We start from the raw sequence: 19,505 nt of genomic DNA on the forward strand, positions 1-19,505 counted from the left end.
GCTATTTTGAATTTATAATGAAGTCATTAGCGACATCTTAAATTAGCGAATTAGTTCTCTCGCTAAATTCACTAAAAAGACATCATCGCGAAAAATACATGTTTTACAGTATGTGGTTATCAAGAGTCCCCAAAATTTCTCAAAAAGTGCACAAAGTTAGTACAGTGATTGTATTGACTTCTGTATTGCTCAGTTTTCATAAAGCCAAATAAAACTTTTTCATTAAACATTTTTTTTTTGTGTGATCACAATGCAGTTGTGGTAATTTGACGTCAGCCCTAGATTTAAAAAAAAAAATATCCCACAAAAAATAAAGTTGCCATGATTCATCCAATTAAATATTTTCTTAACTTTGTTTGACGTTAGGTTATCATTGAAAGATTCTTGACCAAGGTACTGTAAAAAATAAATACCTTTTCTAAGTTCCATACTTTGATGAGTGGATTGATTCCCTGTTCATCTTCCTGTGGGACAGAAAATAAAACACCAGTGTTAACAGTACGGTGCTTAACATAATATGGAGAAAAACAGTTTGGTAGATGATATTACTCTGCAGTTGGTAACACACATTTTGCACACAATTTGAATCACAGTATAAAAAAGAACCCTCCATCTCCCCATCAAAGAAGGTGGAGAAGGTTTAATCTGCGTAACTGCAGACGATTACGCACCCTGTAACTCAGCTCGCCGGCAAAAACACAAGCTGCCAAAACAGCATCCTGCTGCACATAGGTAGCCCCTGCCAAGAGAGCCAGATGACAATGCAGGATATCACACATAGGAGGCTGGTGCGTTCCGCCTCTGACTGTTCAGAGTCCTAGAGATGCACTATTCAGGGTTCTCCACGGTTTGAAAATTAAACAGGGCGCGCCAATGTGAAGTGGGCGTGGCACATTTGTAACGTGCATCATTGGCAAGGATGTTGAAAAATAGAAACCAAAAAATCTATTAATCTACATATTATTACATATGCATAATATATATTTATTATTACAAAATGAATAGGAATTTTGAAGAGCTATTATTAAGTAAACGTCAGCACGTACAATCAGCTGATTTTAGCTGCACGATTCCTCAAGCGACGACATCAGTTGTTTACAAGTAATGATCGCGTCCAGAAAAAGACGTAACAAGTTTGTTAATTTATTTTCCCAAATAGATACATACATGCTTTATTTAATTATTAGCAAAAATGTATATTGATGATTTATATTTATTTGGACGAAGCAAAATAAAATATATGTCGCACAAACGTTCGTAATTGGTTCATTAAAAAACTTGCATGAATGGCATCAAAAACCAAGGTGATCAAACAACATAAAATATACACAATAGAAGATTTTCGATCTGCAGTTAACAGTTACTATCAAAAATAATAGAATTAGGTATAAAAAAACAAAATACATATTTAAAAGAATAATTTTCATTCGAATCGAAAGTTTGTTGATGTCTGCTTCGTTGACAACAGCTATGACCCGGAAACAGTTCATTTTACTGTGTGCACCCGGATACTATGTAACGATGCTTTTGATTGGCCAAAGCCACGCATTGACGCGAAAAACAACCAATCAGAATATTTGTTCCAAAAGAACACAAGTAAATTTATTTCTTCCACTTATGATGCGAGTTGAAAGCATGGCCGCTTTACCGGGGTTTTTAAATCGTGATTTAAAGAAAATTCAACTTTAAATAGTGACATTTAAATGTAAACATTTACATGTTCAAGCAAGCATTCGTGTGGACTTCTTGGTGATCAGCAATGTCTGTGATGGTACGTCGGCTGCGCTGGTCGTTTACCGATCATGCGAGTGCATAGCTGCCCGGTTGCTGCCTTTGTTCCACTCGGCGGTGACGATGTTGCCGCTACCTAGTCACGGCGTGAACTTGGTTTTAACCATAGACCTTATGTTTAACGAATGGTTTTACCGATAACGATTTTCTATATTTGACGTCACCCTGGCAGTAAAAATATGGGTACGGTAATGCACTTTTCTGGGCCACATGTTCATTTTTAATCGTGTTGAAAAAACTTGTAACTTTTTGTTTGGTGGTGTTATCACCTCACGGTGACCTGCTACGATAACAGACCGGAATTTTCACAGTTGCACCTTAAAACAATGAACCAGTTACCATGAGCACGATGAATCATCTTCGGAAGACAATGAGTGTTGGCCTGTTTTGTAAACAATTCTTTGTATGGGACCATGCAGGGCGCACAGGAAATATAACAGGGCGCTGACAATTTAAACAGGGCGCCAATTTCAGATAACAGGGCGCGGCGCCCTGTAAAAACCCCTCGTGGAGAACCCTGCTATTATACGTTCCAGTGTGCTGGCCACAAAAGTTAATGGGTCGTTTCTCGCAGATAAACTCCACGGAATGCGGCCATCACCCTTTACCCGTCCCGCCGAACAAAAGTTTGTGGTACTGGGTCTGGAGAAGGAACCAAGGGATCCAGTGGGGCATGAGGTTTGGCTACAGACTCTGCTGATTCTGGTATCAAACACCACACTGATCGGATAGCGCTTGGTCCAGTGAAAGTCATAAGGTTACCTCACCCTGGGATCTTAGGACTATACTCTTCCGCAGGGGACCAATGCCCGCTTATCAACACCTTCTGTGCGTCCTCCGTCACGTTCAGCAATCTGCTGGACCTGGGGAGCCCTGCATTTGTTGTTGCCTTGGATCCCGTCGTCTGGGATCCCAGAAGCGACAACACTATTGAGAGCGACTGCTTCAGGATTGAGGGTGAGGGTATGAACATCAGGTCACTAGGACTGATGACTTCCCGCAGCACCCCCACGGCATGGTTCATGCAGTCGTTTCAGAGAACGGACTTCGAGTGGCCGCCTGAGGTTGTACCCACAGAATCAGACATCACTGGACCCTCCTTCACTTTAAGAAAGTGAGCAAGGGCAAGTACGATCAAACCTCTGACAGCTGGGTCGGTCCCCTCTGGGAGCGTCTGCAGGTCATCGAAGAGGGAGTGACCCGTAAAAAAGGCAGTGCTCTGGGAAAGGTCCCTGGTATTGGCTCTGACTGACTATCCCTGGCTGGCAGGATGCAGGGGAAAGACAAAACCAACACCCTGCCCTGCTCCCCCCCCCCCTCCGTATTGGAGGCCTGACGAAGAAAAAAGAAAAAACCTCGACTCCAGCGCTACCCCCCCCCCCACACACACACACACACACACACACAGCAATACGAAAAGGACACGGGCTCCTAATAAGAAAAATTTTATCCTACCAGACACCACGTCTTACTGTTACCAACAGTCACAGAAGGAGTACCTCAGAAAACTCAGTCGAAAAACTGCTGACTGAATCGCACTGTTTTGCTCTGATGCACACTTGGTGCGGAGAAAACAGAGAGTGAACATAAGGCAAGATGGCGCTGACCTCTTGACCTTTGTCACGCTTTACGTGACATGGAAAAAGATGTTGTGGTCATGGGGCTTCCCCTGACCTAGAATTCTCTCTCCGTCATTGGCTGAATCGCAGATTAATTAATGCCTACAGTTCAAAATAGTCATTTTGACTGACCGGAGTCTATGGTGGGTAATTGAATGTAGTGAATATTGCTGAGCATTTATGTTGATTTAGCTGTGATCAAGTTTTCTGAATCTGAGGGTGTCACCAAGTACATTTTTGTACATCAAATCACACCCAAAACTTACGGCTTTAAAGCAAACAACTCAATTAATAAAAAATCAATGTTTTCTCATTTGTGTTCTAACTTTATACACATTATATGAGAATTCATAACATCCATTGTCACTGCGTCCAAGCGAACATTTTATACGCTTCCTAGGCTGCTTGTGTTGAGCGTGCCCGAAAACTGTTGCATGTTGGGATTGTATTATGGATGAAAAATAAAATCAGTCATACATAACTCGTAAATCCAGTTCATGGCTCTTTTTACTAAATATGGTAGACTTCAAATAAGTTTGACAGATAATACAAATTTAACACTGTCACCTATACAAAAACAGTGTTTTTGAAACACAAAATATTACCTACCCCAATAGACACTAATATATTATGTTGTTTCAGCTGGTAAAGTTGCGTTACTCTAAGTTCATAAGCCTTGAATGCCAACAGTTCTAAGTTTCTTGATAAGAAATAGATGGTACCATCGATATCTCCGATGGTAATTTGACCACGCCCACTCACGCATACTTCAATATTTATATCCTGGTGATAAATAAAAGTTGGATTATGTTAAGAAATGTAGCCCACAAAATTAGGATTGGATTAGGATTACCGTTAAAGTCCTATTATAAACCGCGGTTTATATTACAATGTATCAATTTAAAAATTGGGATCAAAAGCTCAAGTTCGGGGTGCGGTTTCTATTACGTACATATTGCAATCACTAAATGGGCGTGGTCATTTTTTGTCCACAACACATGCACAAAACAAACAATACACCGTACAATCTCTTGAATAGGCGTCCGGGAAGAGTGAAAGGCCTTATTTTGGTTCTAAAATAGGCGTTACGAAATGTTGAAAAATTACAGTCAATCAAAAAAAAATTCCACATGATACAAAAAATACTCAGTATTTTTAATGTAATATGCATTTATTTTTTTAATTTTCTTGGTAACGAAAAGTATATTCTAACAGAAGTTTCAAATAAAAACACGAATGCACTGCTTAGTAGCAAATGATCACATAACGGTAGCTCGATCCGGCCATGCTGCGGGTCACAAGTGAATAACTTACTTGTTTTCGAAGTGTTGATATTGGTGATTATTATTTAGTAGTGATTACAATAACGCACGAAAAATAAATTCGTTGAATTTTTATAAAATGCAAGTAAAATTCAACTTAGTTTCCCCGTAAGCGAATGATTTCAGTCACATGTAAACAGCCGATACGATATCCAGCATGTTTTTGAATGCTCACGTGACGTATTATTGACCGGATAGGTCAAGTCGCTAATTAACCAATCAAAATGCTGGATGGTGCCCAAGTGTCTAAATTACATAGCTCATTTGAATATGTTAATAACAGTTCAGCGACCTCATGGTGAACGCAACACGGAAGAGATTTACCGATAATGTAGCGCGATCTTTTGCCTTTGATTTCCATGGGAAAACGGCATGATTTTTTTTTTAAATCAAGAAATTATTTGTTTTCGAAAGATAAATTATTCTTCAATGCTCAGTTTAACACTTTTACGGTGATAAAAGCTCATTGTCTAAAACTTACGAAACACAGACGTATTCAGAAAGAGTATTGACAGAGGTCGCCGCCAGAACAAAAGCAGTTTCATTGCCTGTCTGACCGCCTGTGGTCTGACATCTTATCACCGCTGAACAATAAATAGGTGTGAATATTTTCAGGCATGTTGTCGAAACAAATGAATAGGATTAGGAACAATGCCGTTTTGGAACAGCTGATTGAAACAATGAAGTCAGTCACGGTCTTGTTGAATTGGGGGTGCGGTTAGTAATACATGTAGGTACTTTTCAAGTTTTCAATTTTTGTTAAGAACTCTTAAACCCCGAAGCCGGAATTGGGGGTGCGGTTACTATTACGTATGCGGTTTATATTAGGACTTTAACGGTAAGCAAAGCTTACACAAAGTACAAGATATATTAAGACACCCATATAGAAAACGTATTGTTAGAATAGACTATTTTCTGTTCACTGCAAGATACAATCGATGTTATGTTTGAAATTGAATGAAAAAACAGAAGTCAAGGTTACATACATTAATACTGTGGGTTTGGACAAACCTATTGGTGAGATAGAAAACAAAATACACACTCACCTTCAATTTGTCAAATGGTTGACCTAATTCATCTTTCACCAATTCCTTGTCAAAGAAGTTAAAGCGTCTCCACTAAAAATACAGAAAATAATTTTGCAATATATATATATAAATATCATATTTATTTTAATTTGCAGTCATTGTAATGTGTAAAACAAACATTGTATTTTACACATGTTGTAAGGGCTATTTACAAGTGTGTTGTACGAGGCAAAACAGCAAACAATGCATAAGGCAATGTCAGTTGCCGAAACAAGTCATCTCGTTTCTATGATATAACCCAGATGGGTCAAGCGATGTCATCATAAAAAAACACGTTCACATGTTGCCATGGCCAGTTGCCATGACAAAGTCAGCTTAGACTTTCATTTGAGACGTGACAAAACAAACCCAGCAAGTGATACAATTTGAGAATTAAAAAACAAAATATAAACACAATCAAATGCACTGATCAAGCACATTGGAAATAAATAGAAAATGTTGCGATGCAGAGTCTGTTTTTATTTTTAAAATGTATCACTTGCTATATTTATTTTGTCTTGAAACTGAAAGTCCAAGCTGACTTCGTTTTGGCTGTAAATCTCATCATGATGCCTGTGATGTTTTAATGAATTTGTTGTTAAAGTTGCATTCTGAGAGAATTTATAGAGCTTTAATGAGGACTTGGGACTATTACATGTATGTAAGATTGGATGGTCTGAATTTTTCACAAATTGTGAGAAACGTATAATAAATTTTCAATATTTTTCAGCACTTCCAAATACTTGTGATTCTTTTGGCTTCTTATTTGTACACGTGTTTTGTTTGTTGAGGCTTTAGAATAGTGTTCTAACACAAGTGGATACACAAAGATTCACTTTTATTCTTAAGTACTGTAGGTCTCATTAATTCAAAACAAGTCTAAATGCTGGTGAAACCTTGTTTTTTTCCGCACTGTGCACACACTTTTTTGACCATCAAATATTCCACATATTAATCTTATGACCTCTATAAAACAGTATAAATGCTCTCTGACAGCAAATTTAATGAATAAACAACAGTAACGTGTCACACTACGTATATGGGAGCTGAGGGAAGGAGAATCACAGAAAATAGGAAAAATCAGTCTGCATGCTAAGAACATGTTAGACGCATACAAGCACAGCTATTGTATGACTTACTCACTTGAATTCAATCAAATATAAAACTTAAATTAAACAACATCAAAGGACATGTCAGCTATAGAAAGTGATCTAGTGAGAATGGAGATTGGAGGCGTTGACAGTCAGACTTGTTGAGCAGTTAATTTTGATTTAATAGGCTTTTGCTTTTATTATCTCATTTCGAAATGTGTCTCGAAACACAAAATATCTTTCCCTAAAACGCTGCTTTCATAAAAATGACACAAATAACGTGATCTTACCTGGAGAAACGCCATTTTGGAAATTACACTCGATTCCAGCAGATCAGGTGACCGGAAATAATATGATTTTTTAAATTTTGTTTTAAGTTAATTTCCTTTCATACCCACAACTTAATGAATGACAAATCTACTGCTTTTAATATTTAAAATAAATACGGCAATGATAATGCGTTTTTAGTCTCAAGGTGAGAGTTCAAATGTGAAAGTTCGTGTCATTCCTTTATTATTACCCACAATTCACTGTTTTATGTTGCCACTGGTCACAGCGTCCCTTCCAGCTCGCTCGTATTTGATTGATTTCTTGGTCTGTCTTCGCACTTCTGCCAAATACTTGCAAAATGGCGTCAAGCATGGCGAGATTTAGGGACAGTAAGAAATCAACATCAGGTAAGACCACTATTTGACACTTTCCCAAACAACATTTCTTTGCTTTATGCTGCCGATTTCACTGACCTGTGTTGGAAATCGATTTACTACCTGGAGAATGTTTGTGAAAGAGAGGGTCAAACCCACCCTATTGTCCTCGGGTCTATTGTTATACTGCATTTGCAAAAGGATTTACGTTGTCCGTGTAGATAAGGACGCTATAAGACCCAGCTACCTGGCAACTTCTGAACTAATTACCATATTACGGCCCAGTTTAAAAAGTCCGAAGGTGAATCAAGTTTTTATACAGATAAATAAACAAAACGTACTACAAATCGGTACAAATGTAGTGTGAAAACTTTATTTGATAAAGGCCCCTTGTTTCAGATTGACTGTTGTCCCAATTCTTTGACAAATAGAGTTATTTTACACATAACAACGGCATGAACAACACTATAACACTAAGGTAGATTTCACCTTACGTCACAAAGCTTTCAGTATGGCAACTGAATACAGTAAATCACTTCATTTTCAAGAATTTTGCAAGTGGGAAAAAAAATATATTAGAATCTTTGAGACAGTGAGTTACAATCTAATCTTGAACATTGATTATATCTTGGATGTTACCTCTATGATTAATAAATATTAAACAGTTTTCCACGCTTAATGTCAATTGGGAAACTTAAAGGGGAACCGCTCAATCCTATGGATTGCACCAAAGAATCATGGGACACGATTGTTTATGTTGTTTACAATGTTAATCTGTCTTTTGTTAACCATTGTTATTTTAATCCAGAAAGTAAATTTGTTGTGAGATTAGGCTTAACTGGAAGGTGCCCCTTTAAAGTTTTGCCTTCACAATGGCTGATATGTCTGAGTGTGTTTTATCTGAAATGTGCCCTGGAACCAGACTACTGAGATTATTGATATTGAGCGGTGATGCAAATTTGCACCCATATTTCGGTGCTGCAAAGTTTAGTTGTGTAGATTCTTGCTCTACATTCAAGATATATGTAAAATCATCTCAATGGATATAATTTAGACACTGATTAGCGCTGTACGCTTGAGTGACTCTGATGCTTACTCCTTGTGCAAGTGCACATCTACTTTCTACTTTTGGAAGTGTTTCAATCCCAGGTTGCGTAATGTTACAGCATAATCTGAATAATTATTAGCAATAAATAAGCCTCAGAATAGACCACTTGTGGTAATTTCACATTGGACCAAAAAAAGTATTGAATAAAATTGTAATATAAACATAGCCAATCAATGCAACAATACCAGAACCAACAACTTATTCTGTAAACTGTTTTATAATTTATTTTGTGTAGAAAACATTTTTAGCCGCAGTTTTATTGATGTTCAGTGACTTTCATGGAATATAGTCCCTGGAATACTATCAAAATATAAAACTAATTCTGAAGATGAACATTGCCAACATGTCAATATATGAGACTAAAATAAACATCCATAATTTATTGATAAAAAATAACTATAATGATAAACTAAAATGAAATTGTATATGCTGCAGTTATAATTCTCACATTATTATGTTTTGTTAAACCATCAATGTCATGTTTTTATGTTTTTTTAATAAAAATGGCAAAAACTTATTTTTTATTTGTATTCATTTTAATTTTAATTTTTTTTTAATAGGCACCTTTTTTTCACTGGCTTTATTTTTGTATGTCTGTACATTGTTACTCGTTTTATGCAGCTGGTTGTTTAATCCCATTTTAATGAATTTTTCTTTGTTTTACCAAAATGGGACATAACACCACAAAGGTTTATGGGGGCTTGCTCAAATATTTTGAAAATGTAATTTCGAAAAGTTCGCACGTGTGGAAATTTGAAGATTCATGACATTAATTTTTTTCATCTACATGTATTTAGGTGAAATAAATAGATTATTCATTTGTTCATGACAGTCATGACATATCTCATTATTTATTCATTTTTCAACATATTTGTCATACCAGGTACAAACTCACTAAGAAGATCAGGTAGTTATGGTAGTCTTAAAAAAAGTAATCTCGCCCCATCGTTCAGCCCTGATGTATCGTAAGTATCAGAACACGATAACAATTATTTATTTTGTGTTTTTCAAGTGCTGTTGTAAACTAGTTGCCATGGTGATGTAACTAAGGCAGAAAAAATGTTGTACATTGAAATAATCCCATTTGCTTTTAATACAGGATGTTGAAATGATTTTATTGATCATGGGTCGTAACCGTGGAACAATCTCTTTAGATTTATCAATGGTTGTTACTGTGGAATTACCATACCTAGTATGATAAAAGTTACCTAGTGGTATGATACTTTGGGAAGTAATGAACACCTCAATGGATGCTTTTGCAATGTTTTTGATCTTTTGTTGCTCAAAACTTGATGCCTTCTGTGATTGTTTTAGTTTCTGACTTCAATGGAATGCCCTTTAATTATTAAGTCGCCATAGAGGGCGCTGACATGCTGACTGAAGTGTTGCTTTATTTTCCTAAGGCCAAAACATCAGAAATTGTTTTGTTTTTAATACTTTAATTTATTGATTGATCAGTCTAGAATTTTCTGTCTCAACTTAAAAGTCCAACATTGGATCTAAATTCTTCAGTATTCTTTGGTTTTAGCAATCGGGTCCCCATTAACTTTAAAATTATCTTTATTTATTTTTCTCTTGTTTTATACAGAAAATCAGCTACAGTCAGTAGAAGTATAACAAATCTAAGCAATATTGAAGCAGAGTATATAAAGAATCTTCAGCAACAGATTTACTTCCTGGAGTTGGAAGCTAATTTTTTATATCCTTTCATTTGATTTCAAATATTAGCATTAGTAGCTTTGTAAAGACACACCGCACACAGAAGATATAAATTGAATTACATTTAATAAAAAAGCACATACAAAATCAACACATACAAACCAAAAAACTTACTAATTATGCAATAATAAAAAAACAGTTAACTCTACAAAAAACAAAAAATCATATTTCTAATAAAACTATAAATTGGGCAAGGGGTCCCTTCAGTCTAACTTACCAGGGCCAAGGGCATAAGTGAGATCAACGTCAAGGCCACGAAGTGACCTTGTAGCTGAAGGTCACTATGCTGCCCAGGGGATGAAGGTCACTGTGCCACCAAAGGTCGTGCATGACCGTGAAGGTGGCCGAGCAAGTGAGGGGTAGCCTGGAGAGTGGCTACTGAGAAACTGAATGGGGGGCAGGATGAAATCCCTGGCCCAGACTGAGGGAATGACAAGTATGTCATGACTGAAGTGACCCCCATGAAATAAGGATTGGGTAGTGGGTTGATAGGATAGATGTACATCTATTGGAGATGTGTTTCTAATAGAACAAATATGGTACATGTACATCTATTGGAGATGTGTTTCTAATAGAACAAATATGGTACATGTACATCTATTGGAGATGTGTTTCTAATAGAACAAATATGGTACATGTACATCTATTGGAGATGTGTTTCTAATAGAACAAATATGGTACATGTACATCGAATTCTAAAACATTACCTAGTGCAGTTGTGAAAAATTGTATTCCATATATCTTGTACTTTGACATCGCGATGATTGTCACCATGGTAATGTGTTGATATGGTTGATAGCAACTGTGGTGATAATATAATTGAGTGATACATTGCTATTACAATTAATTCAATTCATTTTAATTAATGTTTTAATTTTACAGCTTTTATAGCTTCGGGCTAAGAAGCTACCATATTCATGAGCATTCATGCAGCATAGCCTTCAATCAGTCAAATTTGAAGTGCAGGCTTAGCTATTGTCATACATTCGGTCAGACTGCTTATTGCCTTCAAGGGAATAGCAATGAATAGTTAGAAAACATTTATTAGAAAGCCATTTAGCAGTTCATAACAGTAAGTGACGATGTCAAAAGATCGATGTCAGATAAAAAAACTTATTTGCTTTAGTTTGGGGGCGGGTGGGTGTGGGATTTGACCTCAAAAAATTTCCATCCTACAAAAATGATTTTATTTTTTAATGAAGTCAAAAAAATCTTGGAGTATAAAAATTTTGTAGTTTTTTTTTTTTTTCTAATGAAAAATGAAAATGAAAAAAAAAAATAGAAAATGGTTTGGTCCGAGTGTAAAAGGTACAAATCCGATATAAAGCTTGTTTTTCTTTGTTATTGGTGCATTTGTAAAGTCTTTTTACTACACCCACCCGACAACCAACTGCTATGCAATACTACTGTCTGATTATCAATTTGTATTTAATGGTGAATGTAGTCTGATGCCATAATCAATAGTTATCAATTAAGTTTCAGGGGGTGGGGGTGGGGGAAACTAAAGGAATTAAGTTTTTTATCCTACATTGAACTTTTGATGTTGTCCCTAAGCTTTATTAGCTTCTCACTACAATTTACAATTTTTTTATCTTTATTGTAGTATGTATTGTTTTTTTTAATACAGCATATGTAATAATAATAATAACTTTATTGAAATCCTACCTTGTTTAGGATCTAGATTTTTAAAAATACAAAAAAGTTTCAGATACATTCAAAATGGCAAGACAAAATACAAATGAAGACAATACGAAAGCATAATAAATTAAAATATAAAAGGAGAATTGGAATATTAAATGAAACAATACATTTTACATACATGCAGGATCTATATGGTTCATGGCATGGCAAATTAACTGTTTGAGTGTCAAGGTCAACTTTTGGCATCATTTACAAATTTTATACCAATTTTTCTCAAAATTTTGATCAAGACTCGTAGCAAGTAGGAAATTATCTCCATTTGGTCCAAACTTATCAAACAAATATAGAAAAAATACGTAAAAACAGAAAAATGCTATGGTGCTTAAAAAGTCACCAGTGTGTTATCATAAAAACAATAATATTATTCCATCTTTACAAATAAGTAAACCAAGCATTTAGTGACAAATGTATTTATAATAATTGTGGCATTTGTCAGACAGTATTTCTCTCTATGGGATTCACAAAAAAGTCCTGTCATGATCAATGCAATTGTTTATTTCCTTCATCACATTGCACACGCGAACAAGCCAGGAAAGCTACCGAGATGCAGCCAAGAATGACAGAAGAAGCTGAAAAAATGTTGAGAAAAATAAGGGTAAGTTCAGCACATATGTTATAAGGATTGATTCATCTATGCAGACACAGTGTAGATGTACATCACATGCATAACTTGCGTATTACCACAATGTTGTTTCACTATGGATGTGGACATATGCATGTGTCAAATATATAATCCCACAAAATTTAAAGTCGACATCAGTATACACTTGTAATTATGGTTTGGATTGATACAAAACTCTTGCTGTAATCATTTGTGTCTGCTGACGTTGACCTAAGAGCTAGAAAATATCTTGAGATTATATATAATTTTTTTCTTGTCAGACAAATTGTCAAAAATTTTAAAAAATTCTAAATTTTGTAGCACACAGAAACTTTCAAAGAATTTAATTGTAATGATCATGTTTGGTTATTTAACTATTTACATTGATCACCGTTCACCAGACATTGATTTGAATTTATTTTTTCTAATAGTCTTAATCTGTATTTTATTCATTATGCAGTTGGAATTATTAAAAGTTTTTGATTTTGTAAATATTTAGGAACTACAGAATCAGATAGATGGTTTGAATTTGGATATGAGAAGAAAGGACTCCAATCTGGACATGGTTGCAACAGAGAAAGACCGAATTGATTCTAGATTTAGGACACTGGAAGGTAATGATAACGAAGACATAAGAGGTGACGATTGTGACTGTGTCTTTTCAATATGTATCAAATGGGGACGATATCAAAACTCATATCCTGTGTGCTGTTCCCGGGGGTCCGACTTGCGGAAATACCTTGAACCCATGTCTGTGAAAGGGGTTTTCAAAATGACCCTAAACGAAAAGGTCAAAATTTCGTACTATTTTCACTGTTAGAAAGCTAAAAGATCACGCACCTTGAACTTGTGCCTCATCTCGCGATATTTGAGCTTTCTAACCCTTCTGTGTAAGCACGGGTTGGTCATATGCCGTGATCGCTCGTAATCGAGGGTCGTTAACCAGGGGGCCAGACGTTTTCCTCGTTTTTGCGATCATTGAATTCCTTAAAGCAATAACAAAAACGATAATCTCATTAAAAAAATAACCACCCTTATCACGTTGGCAGTACCGGAAAAGACACCCTTTTTGTCTATTTTGACTGAAATGGTAAGCCTAAACGCGTAACGCACGTTAATATACTTTTCATTAAAAAAACACCATTTTAATGCATTTTCTTTCACAGACATGCGTACCAGATCATTCTTTAAGTCGGACCCCTGGGGGTGCTGTTTTTACACAAAAAGTATAAACATACATATAAACAGGACTATTTTGTGAATTTGTGATGAAAAGAAGGAACGGTGGTGAACTTAAAGTTAAGAGCAGGGCTTCCATGTCTCCAATAGGTGATTTTCCGTACAATTGCGTGATCTCACGAGATGCATGAAAGACGCGCGTTGAGCGTCTGCCGCAAAAATCGAACGATTTGATTTTGAACTGGAATTTCCTTATTTCGTAGCTCACACCGACCGGCCGATTTTCGACAGAGGAATATTGCTTCTGAATACCCTTACTTAATCGAAATTGCCTATCATCAAATGTGGACAGCACATTATTAAGCATGGAAATGTCCCCAAAATACTTTCGCGTTTGTCGAATCCCATGCGATGTTTGACGTCACTACGACGCTATGACCTTTGTTTGTCCTGTTTTTACGTTCGATTTCACGCATAACGCGTGATTCTCGCAGTGAACGGAAAATGGTCTATTAGGCTCTATTGTTCATTGCTGTAATAAAAAAAAATACATGAATCTTATTTTCTTCATTTTTAAGAAACCTATACGAGAGAGAAGAGAGTACTTGTGGAGGAAATTGTGATGTTAAAAAAGCAGCAAGACGCAGCAAGGCGTGACTTGTCGTCTAAAGAACACCAGATTTTGGCTGCTAGGGAAGAACTTGACAAAGGCAGTATATCATTATCCAGTGCAGAAAACCAGTTACAGATATTACGAACACAGGTAGAAATTACCGGTATATCAGTAGGGAGTGTACTCTATAAATAGAACAGCCAAAATCATGCTGTTGACTTCTTGGATTGCCCCCCCCCTCACACTATGGAACTTAACGGCAACCATAAGTGTGCTTACAACTAAATAGAAACTGACTAAATCAATAAATGCAAATATATCTGTATGTATAATAACCGATAATACAGCTATCGTTCTATAGTAATGTCCAATACTGGTATTTCAGCATAATCATAACAAGCATTATTTTGTAGTTGGAACAAAAGAATGACCAGCTGAGGGCAACCCAGATGTCACTGGAGGAGAAAAGAACTGAAATGTTGAAAGTACAAACTCAACTACGAGAGATGGAAGATAAATATTACAGTAGTACTGCAGTTCTGCAGGACCAAGCCACAAAAGACATGAGAGTAAGTCGGTTTCATTCTCCATCATTGTTTGTCACCTTCCGCCCATAAAGTAGTTCTGTTGTTGAAGTCAAATGTAAAAATATGGATGTATAATTTATGTATAAGTTTTGATATTTTGCAGGAAGAAATCCGAATGCTTCGTCAGAAATTGAAAGACACAGAACTAGCTGCAGATCAGGATCGTTATCTTAGAAACAAGGTAATATTTAGTTAATTGTTTTATTTACGTTTGTCATTTCCACTTTCAGATAATATATATTATTTATATTAGATTAACCTTTATAAGCAGTACTGGTATTATTATTATTATTGTGCTGCCAAGGCTGGAATTTAAAGGGCAGTGGTCGACGCTTAGCACGTCTTCAACATTTATGTAAACAAACAATGTATTTTACATGTGTTGTGTACGTGTCCATGAGTCCTATATCGATGACCTCTGCCCTTTAATGAAATATTCAACCAAATGAATAAGTGGTCAGGAAACATCTTATAGGTCTGACTACATTTTACTCAGAACTATTAATGATAAACCAGCTTGTAGATAAAATGGACAAATTACAAGAAGGTATCGGTAGTAACAATTAAAACTACTCGTCTGAAAATATACATGTGGGGAAAAAAAATATTTTTGTTTTTTATGGATTTTTCCATACATGGCAAATAAACAAAAGATGCATGTCCAGTTTATTATGTGCTTGCACTGTGATAAAGAAATAATTGGACCGATACTTGATGATAAATTTTGAATTTGTTTTCAGATGTCTGATGACTGTGGTGGCTTGGTTAAAGAGAATGCATTGCTTGGTGCTCAGGTCTTAGAATTACAAAAACAACTGGACAGGGTATGTACAAATATTCAAATTTCTGATGAGGTGCATGTAATTGTCGGAATAATATACATATAATCATTTGATTTTGACATGATAGTATGGATTGCGTTAGCATTTTCTTGCAATATTTATTCTATGTACAAATAAGAACGCCATTTTGTGCTTACAAGTAGTTGCATCCCCTCTCTAATTAATACGAGAACAAACTATAAATAGTCAGGCAAGCTGACTGGAGAACTTGTGACTTGTGTAATACGCTCAAAATTGAAGACGAATTTCATCTCATAATGTGATCTCTATTCTAAGTGTGTATTTTGATTCATTTTAACTTTATTATCACTATTTTATATTTATATGTCATTTTTTTTCCTTATAATTCCTAGTTATTTTTTTTTGATTTTGTTGCACTCTTTTTTTTTCTCTGTTCTGTAGTTTTAGTGACCTTACTGTTGTACTTTCCTAAGTCAGTGTTGTGTCAATAAATATAATATACTAATATTGGGGGTCCAGAAATCAGAATATGGGATTAGCGCAATCTGCGTGATAGTTTGATGATAGTAGACATGAATGATTACTGGCATATAACATATATGTTTCTGAAGTTCAAAAATTTGCAGTAATGTCTGATTTTTACAGAAATTTGTTATGTCATTATACTGTAAAATATTTTATTTTCGCTTGGAATTAATTTTCGCTATTTTCGCTGAAGGAATGATTCAGTGAAAATAAAATCTAGTGAATATAACTTTTTTCTTATATTTCTCATACAACTCATCAAAAATCAGTGAAAATAAATTCCATACAAAACACCCATATGGCCTTATCAGCGAAAATTAATTCCAGCTAAAATAAAGTATTTTACAGTAAAAATATTCTTTGTTAAACAAATATAGAGGGCATTGTCTGATAAGAAGCAAGTCTTCACATTAGGAGAAATTGAAATAAATTTTTTTACAAGAAACTCTATCTTTATACTTTCTCTATCTTTATATGTTATTTTTCTGTTGCAGGAGCGATCGTTGCGAGAAGACAGAGATACCAAGAGAGCAGCTGATATCAGTGACTTGGTAAATACTAAGGACAAAGAAAGACAGTTACAGTTTGAGTTAAACCAAGTTCAAGAGCAGTTGAGACAAGAACGGGAGAGAATAAAGTACTATATGGAACAGGTATGGTCTATTTCATACAGAGTTGCATCCTGGGTTTCTGTTCTGTTCTGTGATGAATTTCATTTATATTCGACTACAATGCATTGTGTCACATAAGTGATTCAGCATTAATGGACAGAATTTAAAAGCAAGGCCTATCCCACAGAAAAGTAGCCATTAAGACCATTAATATGTTGCATGGGACCCACAATATACACTTTTGTCAGAGCTGCCACATTGGATCTTGATATACTTTAAACATCTTTGAGTGATAAATTATTGTGAAATTCATGAGTCATCATGGGTCCTACAAAATTTTGTCTTTACAAATGCATATAATTCTCAAATTGTGAAAATTTCCAGCAGTGAAAATTTCAGTTTACAGTAGTCATACTATTCCGTTTTGAACAGGAGATTTTTAATACTGTAAAATACTTTATTTTTGCTTGGAATTAATTTTTGCTATTTTAGCTGATGGTTCTGCTAATGATTCAGTATATTTTACATTCAACTTGTAGAACTTGTAAAAAATCTGTGAAAATTAATTCCATACAAAACACCCAAAATGTTTTTTCAGTGGAAATTAATTCCAGCTTAAAATAAAGTACTGTGGAATGCTTTATATTCGCTGGAATTAATTTTTGCTGAAAAAGGCTTTTTGGGCGTTTTGTATGGAATTTATTTTCACTGATTTTCCATGAGTTTAATGTGAAATATAGGAAAAAAAGTATATTCGCTGGATTTTATTTTCACGGAATCATCCCTAAAGCGAAAATAGCGAAAATAAATTCCAAGCGAAAATAAAGTATTCTACAGTATTTTACAGTACTTAATTTCTCTTCCCTTATATGTGTATGCATTGATCATGTCAAATATACTGGTACTGTAAAAGCATCAATTATTCACTGGGTTTTGATTTCGCTATTTTCAGTTGTAAACATGAACCACTAAATTAAGTCCACTTGAACATGTAGAATAACATTAGAACTCATTGTTTCATTCATGAACTTAAAACCCAGTGAATATTCTCAAAACATCAAAATAGTGAAAATAAATTGTTTTACAGGATTCAATATTTTTTCTCTACAGCTTTCAAAACAAGAGCAAATATCTTCAAGTCAGTCGTTAAGCTCTAACACAATACGTAGTAAACTATCTGAACTGGAAGGCATGCACGCAACAACAGATGCTGAGAATGCACAACTTAGAAGAGACAAAATGCTATTGGTTGATCACGTTGCTGAGTTACAAAGTCAGGTATGTATCTTAAAAGTCATTTACGGTGAAAAACACAGGATTTTTAACATATGGTTTGTATTAGTTAATTTGCATATTGAAGTGTTGTTATTTGAATACTGTTTACCAACAATTTATAGCCATCGCTAAATAATTATGCTAATTTTTAGGAAATCAATATATTTACAATTTTAAGGACATTTTGGTACCATTTACTAACTTTAAAAGTAATTCTATTGGTGAATTTTTACATATTTTATGACAATTTGACTTGCACAATGGCGGCGGTTGTGGTGGGTTGGTGGGTGGTTGGCTCGAAATCACCACCCTCGAAAAAATGTGGGGGGGCACCCCTCTAAAAATGCAGGAAATAGCATTTCAGAGGGTCTAGATTCCAAAATTTTTAAGGGGGAGCATGCCCTGGACCCCCCAAGGAAGGTCGCAACTTCGGTGCAAGGGATGGTGAGCAGATCTTGCCCCTCCATGCAAAATTTAGTGTCGCCGCCTCTGTTGCAGGTACATTGGAGAAACTAATCCCATGCGCTTCCAAGCTAATCATGTATGTGTAGGCATGTCACTAATATTGTCACGTCATGTCTTGTAAAATTATATTTTGAACATTGTACTTGAACATTCTTTCATCATGAATTTTTTTTTTTTTCGTTTTCAGTTGCGAGAGAAAGAAGATGATAATATGAAATTAAGGGCTCATTTTGGTGACCTTACTGGCCGTTTAGATAACATGGAGAGGAAGTCAGTGTTGGAGACAAGTTTACAAACTCAAAAATGGGGTGAATTTGAGAAAATGGCTGAAAGTATGAAGAATTTGTCTCGGAGTATGACAACAAGGTCTTTTAGTCCAGATTATGCATAAATAATTTCAAATGTAAAATGTTCAAAAATTTAAACATTTTTTAAAACTTTTATTTAATTAAACTTTGCTAACATTAAGCTCACTGATTCTAACTTGCTACTCCCTTTTTTTTTCAAAATCCCAATAAAGTAAAACTCTTTTGCTCATAATAATGTCTTTATTTTTGTTTAAGCATCTAAATGATTTTCAATATGTTCATCTATGTTCCACTTTTTGTTTTGTTTTGTTTTGTTTTGTTATGTTTGCAATGTATGTTAATGTTGTGTTTAGTTGTCTATGTTTTGTTTATGTCTGTTATTTGTTTTTGTTTTGTGGCAGTCTTTGTTTTACCACATTAAATTATAATTAACCTAAGTGTTTTGTTTTTGTATCAAGTGTGTCTGTTTAATCAAT

At 35.2% G+C, this 19,505-nt stretch overlaps 2 protein-coding genes across 2 annotated transcripts in view; one reads left to right on the forward strand and one right to left on the reverse strand.

The window, feature by feature from the left end:
• Positions 1–7,222, reverse strand: part of LOC100373284 (vacuolar protein sorting-associated protein 11 homolog) — a 49,876-nt gene extending 42,654 nt beyond the window's left edge. Inside the window, exons 1-4 of the mRNA XM_078013085.2 lie at positions 7,181–7,222; positions 5,779–5,850; positions 4,020–4,193; positions 414–464 (exon numbers count right to left, since the gene is read on the reverse strand). Coding sequence (XP_077869211.1) covers positions 414–464; positions 4,020–4,193; positions 5,779–5,850; positions 7,181–7,195 — 312 coding nt within the window. The 5' untranslated portion in view covers positions 7,196–7,222. The remainder of the gene's footprint in view (positions 1–413; positions 465–4,019; positions 4,194–5,778; positions 5,851–7,180) is intronic.
• Positions 7,223–7,415: 193 nt separating this feature from the next.
• On the forward strand, positions 7,416–19,264 carry LOC100373437 (uncharacterized). The gene is made up of 12 exons (XM_085507647.1): positions 7,416–7,567; positions 9,526–9,607; positions 10,231–10,341; positions 12,579–12,657; positions 13,163–13,277; positions 14,421–14,605; positions 14,869–15,024; positions 15,146–15,223; positions 15,783–15,866; positions 16,865–17,023; positions 18,092–18,259; positions 18,909–19,264. Exons 1-12 carry the CDS (start codon positions 7,519–7,521, stop codon positions 19,110–19,112), a joined length of 1,470 nt encoding a protein of 489 aa, XP_085363773.1. The 5' UTR covers positions 7,416–7,518; the 3' UTR covers positions 19,113–19,264.
• Positions 19,265–19,505: the final 241 nt, after the last annotated feature.

The sequence above is a fragment of the Saccoglossus kowalevskii genome, chromosome 14 (genome assembly GCF_978046115.1).
Source record: "Saccoglossus kowalevskii chromosome 14, keSacKowa6.1, whole genome shotgun sequence".
Classification (NCBI taxonomy): Eukaryota; Metazoa; Hemichordata; class Enteropneusta; family Harrimaniidae; genus Saccoglossus; species Saccoglossus kowalevskii.

Coding starts and splice junctions, on each gene's coding strand:
- LOC100373437 (XM_085507647.1), top strand. CDS start 7,519: ATGGCGTCAAGCATGGCGAGATTTAGGGACAGTAAGAAATCAACATCA. Junction 10,342..12,578: donor GAGTTGGAAGCTAATTTTTT/ATATCCTTTCAT, acceptor ATCACATTGCAC/ACGCGAACAAGCCAGGAAAG. Junction 13,278..14,420: donor TAGATTTAGGACACTGGAAG/GTAATGATAACG, acceptor TTCATTTTTAAG/AAACCTATACGAGAGAGAAG.